The 26106-nt window shown below is 42.6% G+C and overlaps 1 protein-coding gene across 7 annotated transcripts in view; it reads left to right on the forward strand.

Annotated features, from left to right (window-relative positions):
- Nucleotides 1-26106, forward strand: part of KLF12 (KLF transcription factor 12) — a 271938-nt gene that overhangs the window by 102202 nt on the left and 143630 nt on the right. For all 7 annotated transcript variants that reach the window (XM_072354294.1, XM_072354332.1, XM_072354313.1 and 4 more), the window contains exon 3: nucleotides 3261-3350. In XM_072354294.1, coding sequence (XP_072210395.1) covers nucleotides 3261-3350 — 90 coding nt within the window. The remainder of the gene's footprint in view (nucleotides 1-3260; nucleotides 3351-26106) is intronic.

Consider the following 26106-nt stretch of genomic DNA (forward strand, 5'->3'; position numbering starts at 1 on the left):
GTATTGGTGTATACATTACTTCTTTGGAAATGAAGGTCTTAAGCAAGTATAGGAGATTAAGTTAGAAGGCAGTTTCATGCTTTCTTCCAGTGGGAATTCAAGAAGGATTCTATGTGTTGTCTTCTCCCCTTGGAGGTGGTAGCAGTGTTTGTGAAGAGACTGTGATCTTTCATTCTTCTAGTTTCCCTTGAACCAGAGAAAAAAAACAAAGCAAAACGTATCAAACTTTCCAAATGATATCATTATATCATTAAAAGATTCTTATATTTTCAGAAGCTTTACTTTGAATGGATGACTTTAGGTATTTTGCCCTGAGTTGTCTATTGCTTTGATTGATGGATACTGTATTTTCAGTACAGTAGTGTAAGTAATGGGAATAGTATGAACCCAGGTTTCATATCCAGAAAAAAATAACCCAAATAGCAGTCATCCTATTGCCAGAGCATAGAAGTGATGTGGGCTGGTTTTTAGTTCTGTGATTCATTTAAGCTGTCTGTATTAAAGCAAACAATGAATTTAGGAGTCCTGCAAAAATGACTCAAAGCTTGAGAAATGTGCAGTGAGAATCTAATGATGAAGCCTGAAATTCCTGCATATGCAGAAAACTTGTGTGAAAACAACTGGAGGATGAAGAAGCAAGACAAATTATCAGTCATAGCTTTGAGGTAGGAAGACTTCAGAGGCTGTCCTCAGCTCTAAGCTCTTTGAGCGTGCTCTCATTAAGCCTGAGACCTGTTTATTGTAAATCTAAAGCTGAGTTTGCAGCTGTTCTTCCACTTCCTGATACTGCATTTCTCAAAAATAAAAGTGACCTCTTATTAGATGTCTTCTCAGAAAAGGAGCGTGTAAACCTTAAAGCGCTTTTGATTCCTGTGACAACTACTGTAATAGTAGTCATTGTGCTGTAATAACTGTAATTGCACGTATGAACCTGGGCATACTTTGTATTTTATCTTCATTTTTCAAGACAATAAATGTCTAAACCTGATTAGTGAAAGGCTGAAGCGGATAGCAGTGAGAAACAGAGGTTTCTGTTTTTTAGGGTCAGTTAGTTTATTGATCCAAGAGAGCAGATGTTTCCATAAAATCATGCAGAGCTAGGCTTGGTGATGTGCCTGGTTTAGGTTATGCATCTGCTGTGCTGTGCCTAGGTGGGTGAGTGGGGTCCAGCAGGTGGGCAGGGCTGGGAGGTGGAAGGCTAGGCTGCCACAAGAGTTCATATCACCTTCACCTTTGAGATGTGAGAGGGCTGCAATTTAACTGCCACGGTAGGGTTTAGTGAACCAGGGAACTGTGGCGTGAAAAACATTTTGACTTAATACATCATATTGGCAATCCTGGCTGGTGGGTCTCCTGAGTGTAATAAATTATCATGGAGCATTGGAGCAGCCTGGCCTCGCTCAGGTGTGAACGCTCCATCTGGCCCAGCTGACCAAGGGGTTCCAAGGGGAGCTGAATTCACCTCACCACCCATCTCAGTTGAGGCCGTTCTCCTTAGATGGCTGCCCAACATACACAAGCCTCAGCAATTATATTGTATTTGCAGAAAGGCTTTGCGCATACTGTAGAGCAGAGGCTTGTTACTGCAGGAGAGTGGAGTTCAGAGAGATCAGCTCTTTGAGTGGATACTGGGCTAAATATTTCATCTGTATGTGTAAAGCACAGATTAGATCTGCTCCTGTCTGCCCGGATATGTCACACAATGTCCTTTCAGTTACAAATGCAGAAGGATCAAATAGTTTGGAAAGAATCTACTCCTGTGATTGTTGCTACTCTTGAATTATGAATGACCCAAAAGCCCGCACTGTTCACTGTATTCATTCTTCAGACCGACACTCAAAAGGCAGAGCATTGCTTTTAAGAAATACGATTTTAGACAACAAAAGAGAAACAGGTGCTGGAAAATTTAGTTAAATGTGAATGTGTTAAATGGTACATGAACTAGTCGGGTTTTCATGATTTATCAGTTTTAAACTTCAAAGGCTCTGGTTAGCTTGCATTTTTAGAGCTAATGAGTTTATCACAGCCAGTGGGAAAAAATGGTTCAAGTATATCAGCTATAAATTGGTACAAAGCACTAAAAGGGACATTAGCCTCTAATCAGATTCTAACAGTTCATTAAACCTGCCTTTCCTCAATTGTGCTTTGTCTTCCCCCCCCAGCCCCCCTCCTCCTGCCTGTGTCTCCTGCAGCAAGCAGCCACGTCCCTTTTTTCATTTGGGTAAGACCTCCTCGGGGACGCAAAGCAATATCAGCTCATCCTTCTTTGTCTACAAGCTAAACAGCCTAAAGGATGCTTTATTATGGTATATTCCTGATCTTTCTGTATAACAAAACTGTGCTGCTTATAAATCAAGAAAGTAGGGGGACTTCCTTGCTTGCAGAACAGGTGCTGGGAGAGCCCAGAATGTTAGCCTGGCTCCTGCTGCTGCTCCAACTCAAACCACATCCAAGCCACTGAGGCACTGTAATGCCCTAAGGCATGGGATTCTCTTCTGATAAGTAAACACAGTGCAGCAGCCCTTGCTGGGAAGAGCCTGAAGTGATTTCTGAGAGCTATTCTGTAGCATCATAGTTCCATTGCAGTGCATTTATTGAAGTCTGTGAGGTAACAGAGTGACAGTGAGTTTCCAGTCTCAAGTACTGCTTTCCAGAGGGGGCCACAAATAAGTAAGTAGCTGTGAAAGAGTCACTTAAAAGCTTGTATATGTTTTGTAGTTTCATATTTGAAAGATAGCTGTGAGGCTTTCACATTTCCGTACAGCTGACCAAAGTGCGTTGATTCATCAGGTCATACTGTCATTAGAGTGAAAACATATCTTTATTCTCACCATCTTGTCCAATCCAAATGACTGCCGAAGGGGCTCGCTTTCAAGTACCAGCCTTGAACCTTGGCTGCATTAGAAAATGAACTCAGGTTAAGGTGGGATCTGAACTGAAGGCATAGTTGATTTGTTCTGCATACTTTCTAAGAACACTCAAGAAACAGTGGAATGGGGCATCAGCAACGAGGATGTCGATTCAGAGAATTTCAGCTTTGCAACTCTCGCTTCTAACAGAAGTTCTCAGCATGTATTGTCCATTACTAAGACAGTGGTTTAACATTGTTATTACAGGTTATTAACGTTATTATTGCATGTTCATGAACTCCAGTTAGAAGGAACTTCCATAATAGTATAGAATTACAACAGTAACTTCTGTCAAATGTTTTTCATGTTTGTGGTTCTTTTTTTAATTACCCTTGTCTTTTTTTGCTCCAGGACATCAGCGCCTTTGAAAACAGAATGTTAATGCTGGATGGGATGCCGGCAGTCAGAGTTAAAACAGAGCTGCTGGAATCTGAGCAAGGGGTAAGCAGAGGTTTCTATGTACGTAGCTTTGTTCTTCAGTAAGCTGGTGACCCTTGCCAAGGTACTCTGTGGTTAGCTGGCCCTCTACTGTATTGCCCTTTTCTCTGTTACCATTTTGAAGCTCATTTTCTTGGAAAATGTGGTGATCTGACTTTACCTACTGGGAACACAGAACTCTGTGGAAGACGTACTGAAATCAGCTGGTTTAGCAAAGATGTTTACTGCAGTGTAATTTTAAGAGTACCCAAAAGCATGAAGTTTGAAGAATGGGGAAGAGTAATGGATTGCAGCAAAGAAACCAAATCCATGTCCAATAAGGCCCACATGTTTATGCTATTCTACCCTTTTGCGTTCTTTGCCTTAGCGCAGTTGATGTGTCCTTTATAAACTTGTCCTATTTCATTTTCTCTTTTTTCAAATCTATGTGGAACTGCTCTTTGAGATGGAATATATTTGTTTATCATTGTGATAAGGGGGCTGGAAGCTTCATATGGTTAAAGTTAGCGTTGTGGAGTCTGCTGAAAACTGACCCTATGGATACAATTCTGAATTTTTGCAGAGGAAACGTTTGGTGTTAGAGTAATGGATTTTAGGAAAATGGGTGGCTATGGTTTTGGATTTGTTCATGGCATTTTCTTATACGTGTGATAATAATTACATTAGAGACTGCAGATTGCCATGAGAGGATCTGGATTTAATGGGGATGTTTATAGATGCTAACAAGACGAGGTTTTGTTCTGTCATAGAGACTTTGATTCCTTGTGTGCGTATTATGGTGTGCTGAGAAAGTCAAGCCACCTTCTTGCTGTGGATCCAACAAGCAGAGAGTGTTACGGAAGGAGAAATGTTGTTGCCATATAAGGACGGGCTTTTGCCTCCTTCTGTTAGCTTTTTTCCTTCCTGCTATTTTCTCAGCTATTTAATTGAGAACTTAAATGATATGGAAGACAAGGAATTAACTTTCAGGATGGCTTAATCTGAAAGACTTGCAAGGAGAGATCAGTTATTCAGAATGCCCTTGAGGTTTAATTTGAGTAAAAAACCTTGACATTTAAGGGCGCTTTTGCTCATTTCTCTGTCTTCTCAAGAGTACCATCAGAAAATATACCAGCCCAGCATAGGCTGAGGGAACACTGAAGTTTGACTGTCTTATAAGCCACAGTGATGAAAAGACAGATCCATTAGAAGTAATTTTAAGTCCTCTGGATGCTTTTTATTGTGTCTTTAGATGTAATACAAATCTTCATATTCTCCAAAAGGCAAATGCTATATATATATAAAATTTACAGTCAGTTCTATGCATTATAGATATTGCTGGTCCCTTCAGGAAGAATGCTTCCTTCAGTGAAGTGTGATTTCATTCTGGAAGACCTATTAGGCATCTTAGAAACTGGAAGGAAATGAGTAATTTATATAGTTTTATTAATTTCCTTAGGTTTTATTTTTTAATACAAATGTACAGACTTCTGTGTAAGCAGAAAATGATGTCATCCCTTTCTTTTCCAGAGACTGAGACTATGGACAAAGAGCTCAGTTTGATTTGAGATTTTATTTGCATTGGTACTAATTAAGAAGTGTCTGGTCAAGATTTTCCAGCACCTTTATGGCTCTTCATGAGGGAATAATCAATAAAAACAAAATGAATTCTCCAGTTTGCTAACAGAGGAACTGGCCATTAGGGTGGCAGTTTTCCAGAAAACAGCTCAAACTCTAAAGAGAAAGATGTTTGAAACAGATGTTTAGCGTGTGCTTCAGAGACTGTTTTGAATATGTAGATGTTTGTAGACATAACAGGAACAAGTGTTTGAAGGCTGTGATTATCAAAGACACGTGCTGTGAAACTGTTTGGGAAGGTGAATATCATAACTGGGAAGAGTGGGGTGGGGTCTGACGTGTGATCTGAGCAGTATGAATTTGGAGTAGCTCCCTTTCTGTTTCAGTGCCTGCAGTCTCTATAGTCGCACCTCCATTGCAGCGTGGTGGAGCGCAGGGAGACATTTCTACTTTGAAAACTTGGCAAATCAGGACAGCATTTTTGACTCTTCTTAAAAGTAGAAGCCAAAGTTTCATCATCTTGGAGGCAGACTCCTCCAAAACCTGTCTAGTAAGACAGCTGTCCTTTTGCTGTTCCTGCTTGGTTTTCTCATTGTTGGTTATGGGGTGAAATTAAATTAATTGTGAGTTGCAATAATATGTGACTGTTCCTTATCTGGTGTACTGAAAGCTTCCTTGCAGGACTTATGAATCTATCAACCAGAAAAGGTGTTTTTGTATTAGTTATGCCTTTGTTAGCTGCTGCTTCTGGTTTTTAACCTCCAAGGTGGGACTCACAGAAAAGGCTTTTCTGTAGGAGTGTGGGTATTGGTTGACCATGCATGCAGTGCTGTTTGGAACCCGCAGCCAGTCCTCTGCTGTCCTGGCTTCTGAAATGTTTGCCTGGTGAGAGAGCAACTGGCAGAGGAGAGTTTAATTGCATACTGGGCAGCTGTTGCATGGATGCAAGTGGATGCATTTGGAATGATGGCAGGTGGGAACTGTGTAAAGTTCTCCTTCTGTGCCAGTGTGCCCTGTTGCCTTCATGCCCCTGTGGAGTGCAGTGCATGATGCAGGTGAAGGAAACGTATGGGGATTTTCTCAAGAGTCTTTCAGTGCCAGCACTGAATTACTAGCAAAGAGCCGGAGCCAGAATGTGCCCCTCTCATTCTGGGTACATCTCCAAGGCCACAAGGAGCGTAAGCTAAATGCCTCCATCATTGCTTCAAGTGGGGATTGCAAGTGTAAATGTAAAATGCCAGCTAGGCAGATGACTTCAGCAGATGACATAACCATAGCATTTGAGTGTGCACTCCGGAGTTTCAGTTTATTTTGTAACTTGATGTGTGTAATGATTAAACAATATGTGTTTCACATGGGACTTAAAAGCCTTTCTTAAAAAAAATCACGTTTATACTTGTTGGTTGTGAAGTAGTAATCTCCCAGCCTATTGACAGAAGCAGTAAAAAATACTGCTGTGTAGCAACATAGCCGAAGCGTACAGTGGTCACTGCAGTAGTGTGACAAAGTAGAAATAAAAAGCTCAAAAAACATTCCATTTCCTTTTACTCCCACCCTGGCAAAGCAGAATCATGATAGGAGGGGAAAAAACATTCCTTATACAGACAAAAACAGGTTTTAACTTGAAGTTGGCTCATACTTCCTAAAATCAGAGTATTGCCAGGTTTGGAAAGGACCTCAAGGGATCATCAGGTCCAACGCCCCTGCTAAAGTAGGTGCCCTACAGCAGGTCACACAGGTAGATGTCTAGATGGGTCTTGAATATCTCCACAGGAGACTCCTCAGTTTCTCTGTGCAACCTGTTCCAGTGCTCTGTCTCCTTTTCCACAAAGAAGTTCTTCCATGTGCTAGTACAGAACTTCCTGTGTAGTACAGAACTTCCTGTGTAAGTTTTAGGCCATTACTCCTTGTCCTGTCACTACACACCACCGAGAAGAGCCTGGCTTCATCCATTTGTCTCCCGCCTCTGTTTAAGTATTTATAAACATTTATCAGATCCCTCTCAGTCTTCTGAGGCTTAACAGACCCAGGTTATGGTTATGGTGAAAGAGGCACCATTTGTCCACATGTACTTCCATTAGAAATTTGTCTTCTATCTTCTGCTCCAGGTAGCCTCATATTCACCTGATGTTGTCCCTCGACAACATGTGGTGGTTATAGAGACCCCAGTTGTGAACCAGGACAGAGCAGTTAATTAAACCTGAGACTAAGCATTTTCTAATGTGTTTGGAGTTGATCCATTGTTTTCTTTTTGGAGTCCTTGATCTTTTTGCAGGGTAGGTTAAGTATGTTTTGAGGTTCTTTACAGTCTGTGCGTTGAACTCCAAGATCTCTGTCTATTTTGCAATGACATCTTTGATTTTGCTTTCATGATATATCTGTTTCTTGCATTGTGTTAGGGTGTTCTGTATCCAAACCTGAGCCGACATCTCTGAACAGCAATGTTAAGAAAGTATTCTTATGCAGCAGAAATGTTACATATCTAGCACAATCAAACGTGCATTTAAATGGCAACACAGCAGAAGGAATACAACAGAGAAGAAAGTATAGGCCAATTGAGATTTCAGGGTAAGCTTAGAAGAACAAAGCTATGTGAGCTGCTCCCACAGCAGAACAGACAAGTTTCTTGTTAAGATTTAAGAAACTGGGGAGCTAAAATCTGTATTTCAGCTATGCCTGAAGCACCAGGTCCTTCAAGCCTGTGACTAGAGAGAGATGGTCTTGACTTGGGGTCTACAGACTGTAAATGCAGTAAAGAGAAGCTTTTATTAGTGCAGATTTAAAAGATACTACATAGAAGCTAAATGATTGTGGGTGAATGAATTTAGGCAACTTCACAAGAGAGAAATGCTTTATGAGGTACAGGTTACCAGGTTACTGGGCAAATTTGGAACTAAGTATTTACAAGGAAAATGGATTTTCTCTTTGATTTGGAAAAAGTTAAAACAGTTTTTCTTTGTTTTATCATTGCCAATTTAGAATAGTTTAATGATTTTTAGAAGCCCATCAGCATTAGCAAGAACAGATGCTTATTTTTCCCAGTGAACTACTGTCCTTAATTTTGCACAGGAGATTTAATGCCCACTATTGTTTGAAGCTTCAAGAAGATACAGTGCTGCTTTAATGACTTCATCACAAATTAAAAAAGACATTACATAAAAGATATCACATTGCCCTTTAACAAGGCTTTGTTATTACCTCCCCTACTGTGGAACGGGAGCTGGCATTGCTAATAAATTGGTAGAATTACTTTAGAAATGTGAATTTGCTTATCATTTAATATCCTCCAACGACCTACAGCTTTAGATCTTTTGGTTCACAGTAACATATTTGCATGTCAGTAACTGCCTTCAAAGAAGGACACGAAGAAAACTATCTCGGCCTATATTTGTGAAGGTGGAAATAAATAAGTGTTATTTGGCTACGCCAAAAACCTAATTTAGAAAGTTATGATCCTCATTGTAAAAATGTGTGGAGGCTGCATTAATTTAAATGGTAGTACAAACAAGACAGTGGATTCATTAACTGATGTCTACTGTCAAGAAGTTAGGATGGATACTGTTGGCTGCCTTGAGTTTGATGTTCTGATGGCCATTGCTGCTGATGAAGACCAGTACTTTAAAACTGTTGTGTCTCACTCAGATGTGTGACGTTTCTTCAGTATTTGCAGATTCAGACCATAAGTCCTTGCAGAGTAAGTCCACGAATTAATCCTCGAATATAGAGAACAACGCTCTTGTAGTATTTGTCAGTCTTTTTGTTTCCGGATCTTCAGTTCCATCCATTCCTGTCCTTGTTTCCTCTCAGATCACTGTTGGAAGATTATTCTGAATTCGTCTTCTAAATCTGTGTTCCTATGCCTTATCACGAATGAATATTGAAAAGAATGACTGAAATGGCAGAACCCTTTAGCAGGCCAGTATTGTTCTGTGCCTTTTGCCAAATTATCCTGTCAGGTCAAAGAAAGCCACGGATGCTTAAGTTATATGCAGAAATGTGTTCTGCTTGGGTGATAGCGACAGAAATCTCTTTTATTTTCAAAGTCATCTGAAATTATCTATTGAAATTCTTCTGAGAAGAGTGTCAATAGCAAAACTTGCTCCTTGACTGCATAGGGAAACTGTTTATATTGATTCCTTTTCCTTACAAACATCTTTGTGTTGTTAGAAGAAACCATACATGTAGTATTCAGCACTGTAATTTATGAATCCTCGGTTCTTCCACATAATTTTATCTTATTTTTCTTGCTGAAATGATACTTTACATTTAGCACTATGTTTTGGGGAATCGAGCAGCTTAAGGGCAGTGTGTGTATATCAGTCTCTTCTGTAAGGAAACTAGCCATCTTCTGTTGTTTTTCTTCATCTTGGAATAGAACATGCTCATGGAGTGTTATTGAGGTTCAGCTGATATGACTGATTAGTTGCTCTACTGAGCCATAAATTTGACGTTATTTAGAAAGATATTAATATCTAATTCTAGCAGAAAGTAAGGACGTAAGGATGTTGCATGATGCAGTGCAGCATGAGACATACCTAAAGTAGCTCCTGATAAGAAGGTACAATTATATCTTCCTTCATTGTTCTGCTCAGGGAATATGATCACAGCCCACAGTCATAGAATATCCTCAGCTGTAAGGGATCTACACAAAATCCAAACCACATGTAGTCCAGATGCTCCTTGAATTCCCACAGCTCGGTGCCTTGACCACTGCCCTGTGCAGGCCATTCAGTGCCCACCACCCTCTGGTGCAGACCCTGTCCCTGACCCCCATCTGCCCCTCCCCTGGCACAGCTCCATGCCGTTCCCTCAGGTCCTGTCGCTGTCACACAGAGCAGAGCTCATCGCTGCCCCTCCGCTCCCTGTGAGGAGCTGCAGCCGCCATCAGGCCTCCCCTCAGCTCCTCTGCTCTGGGCTGCACAAACTCAGAGACCTCAGCCACTCCTCACGTGTCTCCCCCTGCAGACCCTTCACCATCTTTGTTGTCCCCCTTTGGATGCTCTTTAATAGTTTAAGTCCTTCTTACACTGTGGCACCCAAACTTGCACCCAATGCAGGAGGTGAGGCTTCACAGAGCAGAGCAGACAAAAACAACCCCTTCCCTCATCCGGCTGTCAGTGCCAGGCCTGCTGCACCACAAGGTGGGGTTGAGCCTATGAGTTGTCAGGGCACACTGCTAACTCATATTCAACTTGCTGTTAACCAGAACTCTCAAATCCCTTTCTGTGGGATTGCTCTGCAGTTTCTCATCCCTCAGTCTGTACACACAAGCAGGGCTGCCCCATCCTACGTGCAGAATCCAGCATGTTGTCTTTTTGAACTTCATGTGATTGATGATATCTAACTCTATCTGAAACAACATAGACACCTTCACTGCTTCTCAGACTCAAATGAACTTCCCTTCTGCAACCTTGCCAAATACTGCATGTTTATGATATAGCTCATTTCTTATTCTTTCTGAGGTCAGCCCTCCCACTTACATAGAATATAGATCTGTTTTACACCATGGTTGCACCAACTGTTTATTTGTTTGGGATTTTTTCCCTCCAGGATAAGATGCAACAGTACTATGGAAAGGTAATCAGTCTAAGACTAATAGGAAATGATAGCTTAAACAGCTCAGTCAGCACACCCACTTTCACACTTACCTGACAGCCTTTAGCCATCTTAACCAAGTTTACAAATGTAAAATGCAGGTGGGATTGCAAGATGTATCATGCTGTCTAAAATTCTCACTAAGAGAAGGATCTTAGATCCTCTGAGACTTAATTTACTGACCACTGTCTGCCACTGCTTTACTTTCCAAGGCAGGTAAGTTGGCTGTTATAGAGCACTGCAGGGAATACAGTTCTTGTTCTATCTGGTATTGTTTGTTATACATATGGTAGTAATGTGTAGATTTTCAGCTGTGGATGAGGATTTCATTGCACTAGACACTGCGTGAATAAATAATAAATGGACAGTCTCAGATTATCTCTGGTTTAATCAATCAAAAGATGTGTTTAGACTTCATTTCAATGGATATTTTCAGATAACAATGATCATGCAAATTAGGAGTGTAGTAGCAAGCCTAAAAGGAATGAAGCAGAGAAAGATGGAAATAGTCTCAAACAGAATGTGTGATATTACCCAGAAACGAGCATAATTGAGCATTGTTACAATCACATACTAAAACTGTTATGCAGCATATTGTTCCTTAAAAATATAACATCGATAACAGTTTAATGTATTGACTGTAAAGAAACCAACAGCAAAAACTAAAAAACTGTGCACCTAAAAAACACGCTGTATTTGGGAAAAAAGAAGTCATCCCTTTGATTTGAGTGTAGTACTGAAGTCCATCATGAGGTTATAGTCTGGTTGCCTTCTATCCACAGTCAATTATTTTGTGAGCTCACCTTGAAATCTGTTTCTTTTGATAACATATGACATCTCAGCCTGCTCTGCTCCCAGAGTTTATGATGGGAATCTCAGAGAAGATTTATTCAGCTGAGAAGCACTAGCTATAAAAAAGAAAACCATGGAACGTGCAGGTTGTCTGTCTATTACCATGAGCTTCTAAATATTCTTTTTGGATTGAAAAGAGTTGGTTTTATGGAGTTGTGAAAGATCAACATTACCTTGAGTGTGTTAGAAAATAGCTTAAAATGTAAATATATATATATATATATGACATAAGGGTACATATTTGGATGGTATGTGCCCTTATACCATTCCCGTGATAACTCCAATTCTAATGATGGTTGTGTGTGCTCCATGTTATGTTTCTTCTGGGAATTTGGCATCCACAACTTAGCTGTCACTTTCATCTTGTTTGGAATCTTAACTAGGAAACCAGTGAGGTACAGATTTTTGTTCTTTGTATCCTGACAGAAAGGTATTAATGCTGTACTCAAAGGAGTACGAGGTATTCTATAAAGCCAACTGATACACAGTGCTGTAGTCTAAAATCCTGTTATGCTTGATACACATACAAACTAAACACAGACCTCTCTTCTGTTGTATAGCAGTGCAAAACAGTTCAAAGATACAATTAAATGAATTTTAGACTTCACACAAAACAATTGTTGGCATCTAAAAGGCAGTTACTTTTCCAGTCTTGTGATATACCTAGTAGGGTATCTCTAGTTTGCAGAGTGCTACTGTACTGAAATTTAGTACATTCCAAAATATGGTTTGTATGTTCATATGAAGAAAATGATCAAGGTGAGGTAGGTAATCGCTCCTTTATTAACTAGAAAGTTACCTTATGTTGCTTCCTGTTTATCTCTGTGTGTAGTTATGTACGCACACAGGTAATGAGCACCTGCTGATGGATGGATGGTCTTCATGTTTCTAAGTTCTTAATTTACGTTGTTTTCCACTCAAACATATCAGAGAAATAATTGTGAATACAAAATCTAATTGAGATGAAGAAAAAAGAGCTAATATATTGCATCTTGATCTACGCCTCAGTGATTTGATTTTTTTTAATGTTCATTGGAATCATCTCATTCTAGTGGTCTGTGTTTTGATCAGCAGAGCATATTTGTATGTTGAGAGTGCAAGAGGAATAGAAATGACTGGTCTGTAGTTCTTTTCCTTTGTGTTGGCTCAGTGTGAAGTGAAATCTCTCTCTATCCCTCGTTCTCACTTGCCTAATTGTTATACTTTATTTCTTTAAGAACACTGAGATACTTCAAGTGAGAACTATTGTGGAAGTGTACGTTATTATTACATTTTTTATTATATACTAGTTACCATAAGAAAAATAAGCATAATTCAGTAATTTACTGTATGACAGAACACTTCAGCAGCATGAACCACTGCGTTATGATATGACCAACGTTATTTTAATCTGGTTTTTTGTTAAGAGATGGGATTGCTTCTAGTTCTCACTTGTTTTTTATATTCTTTCAACTCTTTTTTTTCCCCTCTTTTTTCCTATCTGAGGTTGCCTTATAAATAGTCCTTTTAATGTATATTTTACTCTTGCTCCATATCCTGCTGGGAAATACTGAAAGAGCTATATATTTTTTAGCATTATTGGCTTTTTCCCTGTTTCTCTCTGTGGAGATGAACCCTTACATAAATTAAGGATCCTGTTTTTGTGATTTTTCCCCCTCTTTCACGCTGGGAGGATGAGTATTTAATAAACTGTCTTTTAGGAGAATCTGCTTTCACAGACATTGTTTTACAAATGTTATTTTTTGGTTGCATTGCCTAAATGTATCAGAATATCACAAGAACTACAGGCCGAAAAAAACAAAACCCTAAAACCAACAGCAGTGACAGGCAACATTCATCTTCTCCTCCAGGTCTACATATGCTGTCTGACAAGGCCATTGACCAAGCATGGAGCCCAAACTAATGAGCATGAGGAGGCCCATGAGAGCTCAGTGTGGGGTCACCCCATGTGCACTTGGCTCTTTCAGTGAAGTCAAAGCTCTTTTGGGTTGTCAGGGAATGAGGGGCTGGAGGTGGAGGTGGTGCAATGGATGGAGGACAGCAGGTATTCCATACAGGGTAGTTTGTGGAAAGCCACATGCTCAATCAGCCTTTCCAGCCTTGCCTCTTTCAGCTGCCTCTGCTCCACTTTACTCGGGTGGATATGCAGATGACACCAGGTTGGGAGGGACTGTTGATCTGCCAGAGGGGAGAAGGGCAGATGGACCTGGATAGACTGGATCAGTGGGCCACTGTATGAGCTTCAGTAGGGCCAAGTGTCAGGTCCTGCATTTTGGTCACAACAACCCCAGGCAACCCTACAGGCTTAGGAAGGAGTGGCTGGAAAGCTGCCTGATGGAAAGGGACCTTGGTGTGCTGATGGACAGTCAGCTGAATATGAGCCAGCAGTGTGCCCACGTGGCCAAGAGGGCCAATGGCATCCTGGATCACGAATGGTGTGGTGAGCCGGACTAGGGAAGTCATCCTGCCCCTGTACTCAGCATTGGTGAGTCCTCACCTCGAGTACTGTGTTCAGTTTTGAGCAACTCAGTGCAGAAAGGACATGGAGGTGCTGGGACAGGTCCAAAGAAGGGCAACAAGGCTTGTGAAGGGCTTGGAGAATATTCCCTATGAGGAGAGACTGAGGGAACTGGGGCTGCTTAGTCTGGGGAAAAAGGAGGCTGAAGGGAGACCTTATTGCCCTCTTTCAAGATCTCAAAGGTGCTTACAGTGGGAGCTGTCTCTTCTCACTCATGACAGGTGGCAGGACAAGGGGAAATGGCCTCAAGTTGCACCGGGGTAAGTTCAGGTTGGATATCAGGAAACACTTCTTTACAGGAAGGGTAGTTAAGCACTGGAATAGGCTCCCCAGGGAGGTGCTTGAGTCACCATCCCTTGATCTGTTTAAAAACCATTTGGATGGGGTGCTCAGGGACATGATTTAGTGGAGGGTTGTTAGGGTAGTATGGTTAGGTCATGGTTGGACTTGAGGATCTTTGAGGTCTTTTCCAACCTGAGCAGTATTATGATTCTGTGATTCTGAGATACCAGCATGTGCTGCCAGCTACATTCCACCTCCTTAGGCAGCTTCGCCATTTGTAGCTCCCTAATTTCAGAATTTGCACTAGAGATCAGTATTAATACAGAGGCTCAGACTTCAGCTTTGATCATCATCTGTGATTTTGTTGTTTGTAGAGCTCCTGTCATTGCTATAGGTGAGCTACTGAAAATTTGCTAGTAGTCACATCAATCTGTCCTTGGAAAACAGCAGCATCACTCTCTCCTCTCTGAATTACAGATACACTCAGTTATGTTTTTAATTCTTTACATGTCCTTCCACATCATTTGTCTCTTTCTCTGATTATTTCCTGTTAAAAAGCTGGCTTAGTTACAGTCTGGTTGTAGACTGGCTTCATAGTTCTCAGGTACTGGGTGTCTGGTAGCTCCAAATGTCTGTGTGTTCCTTACACTAGATTTCTGTTCCTTGTTTTGCTCTATCAATACTGAACATCTGTATGTGAATGCAAAATGGTAAAAGCTTAATTGTGAACTTATGCTTTGTACTGTGGTACAGGGACTTCTCTGTGAGAGTTCGTATAACTGTTGACTGAGGATGGAAAGGCAAGATTGGGTACCATTAGCAATATCAAATCCTTTACCCTGAGTGAGTTCGTGCTGACTCTCCTGTTACCTTCATCACCTTCACAGTGCACAGAAATGTGCTCACAGAGAACAGGAGCAGTTTTTCTTCCAGTCACCAGGGATCTCCCACTGTCTTCATGACCTTTCAAACACTGTAGATGATGGCTCTAAAAGAACTTCAACCAGCTGCCCCAGCACCCATCAACACAGCCACGAGCTTATTTCAGTTCAGTTCTCTGAAGTAATCCCCAGCTTGGTTCTTAGTCACAGCAAGGGATACTATTCCTTGAACCCTGCAGAGGCCTGTGGGTAGGCCATGCTGGTGATGACTCAAGCAAAGACGGTGTCAAGTACCTCAGCCTCACCAGTGTACAGTGTCAATAACACATCCCATTCAACCATGGACCCGTATTTTCCTTATCCAGCCTTTTACTGCTGACGTGGCAGAACCTCTTGTTGTTACTTCTGACATCCCCTGCAAGTCTAAACTTTGGCTTTCCTGATGTGGTTCCTGCATGATGTTTCCTTGCTCATCCTTTGTAGCCTGTCCTTTCTTCCACCTCCTGTGATATTTATTGTCTTTTTGCACTGGAGCTTCACCACTGGTTCAACATTTGTCGAATCAGTCTCCTGCTTTTCTGGGTAGCAGGATGTACTAGTGTTGCACTTTGATGTTGCCCTTGAAGATCTGCCAGTTTTCCTGCACCATCAGACTCTTTAATTGCTTCCTCCTGAGGGATCCTATGTAGTTCCCTGAAAACCTCTGTGCTCCCATAGTCCAGGGTCTAGACTGATAAGAACAGTCCTCTGTTATTGTGTTCATTTCCACACTCAGTTAAGAGTCATGAATTCCATTTCTTAAAGGTTATTATACTGGTTCTGCCAATGGTTGTCACTGCTCCACACAGTAGTATTTGTTCTTTTTAAGTCCCATATGAGGCTTTATGAGAGCACAACAGTGGCCGCTTTGGTTCATATGGAAGATTATTTTCACCTATGCAGTAGCAAATCATAGTGTGTGTGCTTGCAGCCTGGAAGGCCAACAGTGTTCTGGGTTGCATTAAAAAAGGAGTGGCCAGCAGGGAGAGGGAGGTGATTGTCCCCCTCTACTCATCTCTTATGAGGTCCCATATGCAGTACTGTGTCCAGGCCTGGGGCCCCCAGCACAAGAAAGACACAGAGCTCTTGGAGTGGGTCCAGAGGAGGGTCACTAAGATGATCAGAGGGCTGGAGCACCTCTCCTATGGAGAAAGGTTGAGGGAACTGGGCTTGTTTAGCTTGGAGAAGAGAAGGCTTCGGGGAGACCTCATTACAGCCTTCCAGTACTTGAAGGGAGTGTATCAACAGGAAGAGGAATGGTTGTTTATGAGGTGGGTAGTGATAGGACAAAGGGGAATGGTTTTAAACTGAGACAGGGGAGATTTAGATTAGATATTAGGAGGAATTTTTTCACACAGAGGGTGGTGACACACTGGAACAGGTTGCCCAGGGAGGTTGTGGATGCCTCAACCCTGGAGGCATTCAAGACCAGGCTGGATGTGGCTCTGGGCAGCCTGGTCTGGTGGTTGGTGACCCTGCATATAGCAGGGGGGTTGAAACTAGATGATCTTTGTGGTCCTTTTCAACCCAGGCCATTCTGTGATTCTTTGATTCTATTTTCAGTTGAAAATCAAGTACAGAGTGATAATACTTCAGAAGTACTTCAGTGTCTGTCAGCATGTATACTAGGGACCATGCAAATGAAGGTGAACCTTTAATATTGCAGATTGTATCTGCTCTTGAACTCCATGGAGAAACATGGATCTGTTAGAATTGGAGGCTGTGGTATTGGTTGTAACTTCTAAAACCTTAAGTTGTCTTGTACTTGCCTACTGCTGTCTTGATACTAATGGCAGTTTAAGATAAAGGTGCTGGTGGCAAAGAGTGTTTTATGTGCTAGATTTCCGGTTTACTTCCCCATTAGTCAAAGGAGAGCAGACTTGGGATTTTTAGAGATCACTGCAGAAGATGTCCTTGTTTTGAGGTTTCTGGAGAGAACAGAAGCTATGCCATTCTGAAAGGTGGAGGATTTTTTTTTTCCTGTGGCTACTGTGCATTGTGGAGCAATGTGGTGTAACAACTTCATGCGACTATAAACCTCATGCTTAATAGGATACTTACAGTTTGTATACTAAATGTCTTTGTATTGTTGAATCAAAAGCACCTGAAGAGCTAATGTCACTAACAACTTTTTTTTATGGAGAAAAAAGACCCCCTGTGGAAGAAGTAGTGTTCTAAAGGCAGTAGCTTTTATGGCAGACCATTAGTTGAGAAGCTCCTGTCTACAGTTAACTCTTCTGCAGTCATACGCATGGCTGAGCTCTAAACCAGAGCTAGAAAAGGATTCCTTGGGGAAAAAAGCGGCAACAAAAAACTCTCTAAAACTCCTTGATTTTTTTCTGTCTAAATTCAAGTTATTTCATGAAACCAGGTTGGAATGTAGGTATAAACAGATTAAAGCAATGAATCTGAAATATTCTCAGTTGTGTATAGTTTGCAAGTTAAAGCATGCTGTGTGGATGTAGCATGAAAAGCGCTATTAATTTTCATGATAGAAAACTTTGAAAACAGCAGACAGAATAGAAACCAAAACTATTCGACCAGAGTAGCAAGCAGGACTAAACCTTAGATCTATACAAACTGCTACTATAATCTCTAGAGCCACTGAGGTGTGTATAAAAGTCTTTAAAATAATTGGAAGAAATCAACCAGGCTAAATTTCCTGGCTTTTTAAAGCAGAATAATGTATTACATGTCAGATACAATGTTTCTTCTTAAATTTGTTTAAAATCTACTATGAAATAATCAAACTATTTTTTTTTTTGTATGTTGTGAATGCGAAATATTCCTTATGTACTAATATTGAATGAAATAATGTTGTGAAATCTGTATGAGATGGTCTGTTTTGTTGATTGTGTACCCTCATTATTAGTATGTTTCTTGATTCAACTCAAGTGATTTATAAAGCTTTATAATCTCTGAAGAGATGGATGTTATTTCTTGTTACCCACTAGTTAATGGTGAGTGCAAATTACATCAGCAAATATACTTAGAGTGCATCCTAGGATAAAATAATTTGGTATTGAAAAATTGTGCATGTAGTATCAGTAGATGGATTTGCCCTTTTCATTTTAAGGGAAAAATATCAGAATTACAGAATGTCCTGAATTGGAAGGGACCATCTTGGATCATCATCTCCTTGCTCCACACAGGACCATCCAAAATCCAAACCCTACATCTGAGAGCACTGTCCAGACACTTTTTGAACTCACACAGCTCGGTGCCATGACCACTGCCCTGGGTAGCTTGTTCCAGGGCCCAGGCACCCTCTGGTGCAAACCCTGTCCCTGACCCCCACCCGCCCCTCCCCTGGCACAACTCCATGCCGTTCCCTCAGGCCCTGTCGCTGTCACACAGAGCAGAGCTCAGCGCTGCCCCTCTGCTCCCTGTGAGGAGCTGCAGCCGCCATCAGGCCTCCCCTCAATTCCTCTGCTCTGGGCTGCACAAACTCAGGGACCAAGGGAGCTGTACTCATACAGTTCCCCTCCAGATCCTTCACCACCTTTGGAGCCCTCCTTTGAACACTGATAGTTGTATAACCTTCTTACAGTGTGTCACCCAGCCCTGCCCTCAGTGCAGGAGGTGAGGTGGCACAGCACAGAGGACAGGGCAGCCCCTCCCCTCACCCGCAGGCAGAGCTGGGCCTGGTGCGCCCCAGGCTACCGTTGGCCCTTCAGGCTGCCAGGGCACACTGTATTTTTCTCCTGAACTTTAATTTTTGTATCTCCAAATTTGCATAACATAGGTCAGTGACTGATTACTGACCATTTTCACTCTATGTTCAGTTATATCTCCTTCAATTGAGCACGTGTTCCTGAAACTGTTCTCAGTCCCCATCTCTGCTGTAGAAGTTGTTAGCCAGAAAATGAGATGACCATGTGCACCTATGGATGCCAGAAGCAATTTAATTAAAATACCATGAAATGGAATAAGGTATGGACTGTAATGGCACAAAGGGCTAGAAATGAATTGGTTGATATTCACCATCCCCAGGACCTGAAAGGAGGAACAGGGATAGAATTTCAGGGTGGGAATGTTACCATGCCAACAGAGTAATTTCTCTAACAGGAAAAAACAGGTAATGAATAAGTGCTGAATGGGAATTTTAAGAGAAAAATATACCTGGAAAAAAAAAAGAGGGATGTTCCATCTTTAATAATTGACCTTGACTTTGGCCCCTGTGAAACCTTGTGCTGGGAATATCTGTGCTGGAGATTTCTGCAATCCTTTACCAGGCCCTGCTGTGCCCATCTGCCAGCCTGGGAAATGTCCATGCACATCGTGGCCATGGGTGCCAGTACTGAACCTGCCACAGGCTGGCGTGAGCCCTGTGTGGATTATTTGTGGATCAGCTGAGAAAGCCAAATGAGGATTTCACAAGTTGGTCTCACTAACAGCTCTGACTCTACCTTTTAAATAACTTGACCGTATTTGTTTTTTGTCCTCCTTGGCTCTTGGATAACACAAAGTGAGAACTGTGAGGAGGAGGATTTTAACACTGGTATTTCTTACAAATACTTACCTTTAAACCCCGATTAGCCAGGTGTCCTATAAGTTGAACATGTGCTATTTGGATATTTTCTGCAGCTCTCTAAAACCTTCTAAAAAGGGGAGGAAAAAAAGTCAGCAAAGACTACACTGTGTGATATGTTGGATATTTGCAGGAGCAACGAGCATTGCAAGGCAGTTGCACTGCTTTACCTCTAAGGCCCTTAAACCAAAGTTCAGTGTGAATTTTGTGCTATTTTCAGGGCAGTGCTTCCAATCTTTTCATGCCCTTACCCTGCTGCCTCTGGGACTGGAAGCAGATTTGTGGGAACTGGGAACACCTCTGGAGAGATGAGCTCCCTCTGTGATTTAAGCATTTGGTTTGTGCTCTTCTGCTGCTTTCCCTCAACAGCCCCACTTCTGTTGTTCCTCGTACAGACATGCAAAACCTCAGGGCAGCTGCTTACAATGTATTTCTACCTGACTGTGCTGCTGTTCTAAATGACAATCTCTACTTTTTTCTGCAGTGTAACACGTGTTAGCAAACTGTCTTAATAGAAGAGCACAATGCCTTCTTGAGGATTGTGCTGAAGGAATGGGAACTGACTGCTCACTGATCTTAGCAAGATTTAATATTCCTTGTAGTAAAAGTCTTACTGTTATGCTTGTTATCCTCATCCTCCGCCTTCCTTGACTTCTGCCATCCTTGGGCTGATGCTGGCACTTGTGGGACCCCTTGGTGAGCTGGTTCAGCTTTCCAATTTGGTATAAAAACATCCTGGTGGAAAGGAATGACAAGAATTTCGACTTTCTGAGGTATCAAACATGAAGGGGACAAATGACAATAAGCTGTTGGGTTGGATCTGTGCTACCTAACTCGTGGGTCTTGCTTGCAGTCATGCCACAAAGATGAAACGTGCACGCTAGGCTCCATTGTGTGGTTTGCAGGTGCTGAGTGGATGGAGGAGGCAGGTGTGTGAAGGACTGCTAAATTATATTGTGTGAAACAATGGAACTGCACGACTGCACAGTCTGGCCTTGTTAGGCTGATAAAAGGCTTTCCATGCAGCCCTACAGAGCAGCCTTGCTGCTTTTTTTGGTTTTGTTTGTTAAGGCTGTTCAGAGTCTGAGGGAATGTGTGTGCAAAGGAATGGCAGTTTTCAAACACTGTGGAGAGCTACGTCCAAGGCCTGTCCCATTAGGGACATGCTTGTGTGTATCTGTTTCTGGTAATGGAGTACATCAAACTTTTGAGTTGCACATGGACTGTAGGATCAAGGCCTTTCTTTATGAGGGTGATGCATCTGCAGGCTAGAAATCTTGGAGCATGTTGTGAAAAAACAAAGTGCAACGGTACGGATCTGTTAAGATTTATTGCATCATTATCTCACATGAAACAGTAAGATGATCCCGGCATGACTGAGCAGAAACAATGGTTTGAGGGTACCATCATTTATTTTGATGCCCTGCTGATTATACCTAGACATTTCTGGGAGCCGTGGCACTCTGTAGAGAGTATTATTTTCTTTCGTGTAGTTTCAAACATAGCAATTTCAAGGAGGGAAACCTGATCTACATCATGTTTCCTTCTCCCATATATTCCATAGGTAGGTTGTGTTTGTTTCTGAGTTAGTGAGACGTTGTAGTGGGAATAGTTTCTTCTCATGACTTGTGTTTGCTCATATAAAAACTGACAGCAAAGCCCCTGGGCAGATGACTTGCAAGTTTACACCAAAGAAACATAAAGTCTGATCCCTTTCCTTACAGACTTGAAGAAAGAACAAACTCCACACAATATATTCTCTCTCTTTTTAACAAACCGTTACTGCTGCCTGCAGGAACAATTGGAGACTCAGCAGCTCAAGCTCAAGACACAGCCCTTGACATAGTTTTGTTAGGTGTATGATCTTCCATTATTTCTGTTTTTCTGGATTATTCATTAATAATACCACAGCGTTAATGTGATCTTGGTTTGTGTCCCATGAAAGGAACTTGAAATGAAGAAGCTCCCCAGTTTTATATGAAAACTTAATAAGTACAGAGTCAAAAGACTCACAGAATTGTAGGGGTTGGAAGGGACCTCTAGAAATCATCAAGTCCACCCTCCTCTGCAAAGCAAACCCCCCTGCAGCAGCCTGCACAGGCAGAATCTGAAATTTATGTGCCGAACACAGAATTGCAGTATCACAGTATCGTGCAAGTTGGAAGGGACCTTAGAGATCATCGAGTCCAACTCCTGGGATTCGAGCCTTTCTGTGTAGCAGAGCGGCACTTCTATCACTTGCGCCACAGGGGGGATTCGAACCTGGGCCTCCGGTGTTGCAAGCGGCATTTCTACCACTGCGCCACCGGGGCACACACCGGGGCAGTGATTTACATTGAATAGTCCTGTGCATGTGGAATGACTTAAAAATGAAGGCCATCAGCTAATAGCAGGGGGTACTTCATCAGGTTGTGTTTTAGAAATCAGTAATCAGTATGGATAAAACAGGTATCATTAGTGCAGTGTTACTGTTTCTTACAGCATGGAGGTTTTGAACATTTGCATTTTTTGAATCTAACGTCCTTGGTTTTTCAGTATGAGCTTCAGTGTGGGTAAGACTGTTCCCATTATGCATTTCTTTTCAGTATTTTGTTTATCTTCAGTGTGTTGGTGTATTTCTACAGACATTTCTTGAAATTCACTTACCAATTTGTTGTAGGCACTAAAGTGCCTAAACTGGAGCTTGCAAAAACCCTCTTTCTATGAGCTAGAGATAAATATATTCATTGTGGTCCGGCTTCAGTTGAAGGCTTGGTCTAATTTTGAATTCCGAGTGTGTATTCTCCCAAGTAAATCATTTAGCTCACTGTTAACTCACCCCTTCAAGCCTGACCTTGAGGAAGTAAAAGAACTTTTCATCACTCATAAGCTCAGCAGGAACAGGAAAAATAAGGTTGGGCTTTGCTGGGCCAAGGAAGGCACTCTTGTTACAAATGCCCTGATGTCATAGGTTAGCCTAAAATCTACCGGCACCCATGACAGGGGTATAGACGGCCTGCAGGGCCGCTATCCCAAAAGGAAAAGAAAAAAGGAAAAAGAAAAATAAATACAGCGGCAGCGATCTAAGGAGGCACACTATTTTACTAAATACTATATTGGAATACAGAATAACACAATATAATGCAATATAATTGGAATTAAGGCTAACAAATCAAGTAAAATAAGAGAGAGTGAGTCCTGAAACCGAGAGGCCTACTGTAACTCTAGGCGAAACGGCTGGAACGCTCCCACACGGCTCTCCCCCTGGCTGGCAGGATCCAAGAGAACGTGTCCAGCACTGAAGTGAGATTATATAGTCCTGGTCATATGACTGACCGTGGTGCTCCCTGGGACATGTAGTCTTCTTTCTGTGAGCAGCAGATTCGTCAAAATTATCTATGCTTAACATGATGTTATGATGTGGAATACTGATAGCAAAATTACAAAATTGCAAAACCATGACATTCCACCCCTTATTCTACATTATTACATTATGCTTATTATACACACACACACATATATATAGTCGTGAGCAATCAGCAACCTTATTTTCTTAACAATTTATATCTATTTTCATGCAAATCTTTAGGCTGAAAATAAAACTCCGTAACTTAACACACTATTATTTGCTAAGTCGAGGAAATGGCAAAACTGCCAGAAAGAGGAAAATGGTGGAGGGAAGAAAGGGAGAAAGGCAGCACTAGCAGGGCGTCCCCCACGTCAAGGTGCACTCATCCTTTCCCTAAGCTACAGGGCCACTGCACAGAGGACTTCTTGGGACTGTCCTCCTCTGTCTCCATCACTGGATGTCAGGGCAGGAGCCCAGAGCATAAGCAGAGGGGAGAAGCAGACCAGCATCACTGCTGGTGGTATGGCCATCCTCCAAGTCATCCATTCCCTTCAGTGGAACAGAAGCATCAAGGAGAGGCTCAGCAAGAAACTCCCCAGCAGGTGATCACAGTATCACAGTATTGTGCGAGTTGGAAGGGACCTTAGAGGTCATCGAGTCCAACTCCCGGGATTCGAGCCCTCTGTGTAGCAGAGCGGCACTTCTACCATTTGTGCCACAGCGGGGATTCGAACCCAGGCCTCCGGTGTTGCAAGCGGCACTTCTATCACCGCGCCACCGGGGCACACGATTGTGCCAGCAGCCTCACATCCTGGCCTGGAGAGTTCAGCTCCAAACCCTCATAGGGGAACAGTGAACCCAGGCCTCGTGGCTGCGGGATGACCCCCCTCACTGCGGGGTGGCTCACTTGGCACATCCACACCATCCTCACCATGAGCTCCTGCTTCTTGCCCAGGTGACAGGGATAGGAGTGGAACTGCTGGGGCAGTGTCTGGAGTACCATGCCTCCATAGAAATTGCTTCTCCAACCTTAATATGGTATTTCGGGCGATAGCATGGGGTACTGGTATGTTTCAAGCCACCCAGTGGTTGCCTCCACCATGGTGAGCACATAACGCTTACCATTGCGAGATCATGGCAAGGTGATATAATCAATCTACCATGCCTCCCCATATTTATATTTTTGCCATCGCCCTTCCCCCCAAAAAGTTTTCATCCTCTTGGCTTGTTTAATTATGGCGCATATTTCACAGTCATGAATGACCTGAGCAATAGCGTGCATAGTTAAGTCCACCCCTCGGTCTCTGGACCACTTATATGTTGCATCTCTTGTTTGATGGCCCGAGGTCTCATGGGCCCATCGAGCTAGGAATAATTCAGTCTTGTTCTGCTAGTCCAAGTCTATTTGAGCCACCTCAATTTTGGCAGCTCGATCGACGTGATGATTATTTTGATGTTCTTCAGTAGCCTTACTTTTAGGCACGTGAGCATCTACATGGCGCACCTTTACAACAATGTTTCTTATTTGGGCAGCAATGTTTTTCCACAGTTCAGCAGCCCAAATAGGTTTACCTCTTTGTCGTTGCCAGTTGTTTTGTTCCCACTGCTGCAACCACCCCCATAAGACATTTGCCACTGTCCATGAATCAGTATAAAGATGAAGCATTGGCCACCTCTCCCGTTCAGCCACATCTAAGGCCACCCCTCATGCCGGACGGCCGGACCTCCAGCGGGCTGGATGGGGGGCAGCACGACCTCCTGCCCCGTGGCCATAGCAGCGGGTGCCTGCTCAGCCCGGAAGCGCACCAACCCCTTCCAGATATGGAATAGACCCACCGGGGGAGCCGAGACCGGTGTTGTCCTCTTGGGGTTGCGCTGCTCCGCTACAGGCTGCCTCACCTGGGCTCGGGAAGGAGCCTTGCTCTGACCGGAGGTTGTTACACTCAGACTGGAGGGCGTCGTGCTCAGACTGGAGGGCGTTGCGCTCGGACTGGAGAGTGTCATGTCCAGACTGGAGAGTGTCACACTCGGACTGAAGAGTGTCACGCTCGGACTGGAGAGTGTCACGCTCGGACCGAAGGGCATCTCGCTCAGACCGAAGGGCGTCTCGCTCAGACTGGGGTGTGTCTTGCCTGGACCAGAGGGCATCAAGTTCGGACCGGAGGGTGTCACGCTGATATAGGAGGTCATTTCTCTCAGCTCTGAGACTCTCCATCTCAGTTCTGAGACTCTCTATCTCAGCTTCAGAAACTTTTTCCCTCTCTGCCTTTTCAGCTCTGAGACTCTCTCTCTCAGCTTCAAAATTGAATAAGGCCCAATAGGCATTAGCCAGGCCCCAAATCATTTGTGCCTCCTGAGATCTGCCTGTGCCGCAACATTCCTGCCTCAAATATGCGATCAAGCTCTCAGGATTCTTCAAGTGTTCAGGAGTAAAGCTCCATGATGCTGAAGATGTCTGCCTTTTTAAAGTCTCCTCAAAGCCTCTCCACACTCCCTGCCACTCAGTATTCTCTGGTTCTGGGGAAGACTTCCTCAGAATGTTATAAATCCAGATACTGAGTGAGATTAATAAAATAACCAACAGTATGTTCAGGGAAATTAACAGTGTGGTCAAATGGGCAACTCTGAGTCGAGTTGTCAGGGGAGGATGTATGGATGAGAGTTTATCTGGGCTAACCAGCCTGTAAGTCAGTAAAGAATTCACAGATGGAAAACAACTGCTTCCTCTGCACCCTGATAAGAACAAGAAGCTTGTGCCTTTTACAAAATACAGGTATTTGTTGTATTGTTCTTTTAGGTTCAAATGAATTTTTTTTGTGCCTAATAGGAAGAGTTAGCTCAATGCCCAGTATATGTAATCTCATCTTTACTGTGTTGTATTGACCCTGTGTCAAGTTTCTGCATTCTAAAAATAGAATTGTGCTCAAAACCTAAATACCAGCGCTGCGTATATCACTAAATATGAGTACAGTTCTTGCCTTCTAATACTTCAGCCCCTGAATAAATGTTCTGTAGATCTGTTACCCTGTTTGATGCTCTGGGTGACTTCAACAGTGGGTGATGAGATAGCCTCATTGAGAGGCAGTGGTGCCAGTAGGTGAGCTTGAGGGAACACCAGCGCCTGCAAATTTGTTATTGCTGTCTGAAGCCTTTGGAAAAGCCTCATCTTCAACCTA

The sequence above is a fragment of the Excalfactoria chinensis genome, chromosome 1, assembly GCF_039878825.1.
Source record: "Excalfactoria chinensis isolate bCotChi1 chromosome 1, bCotChi1.hap2, whole genome shotgun sequence".
Taxonomy (NCBI): domain Eukaryota; kingdom Metazoa; phylum Chordata; class Aves; order Galliformes; family Phasianidae; genus Excalfactoria; species Excalfactoria chinensis.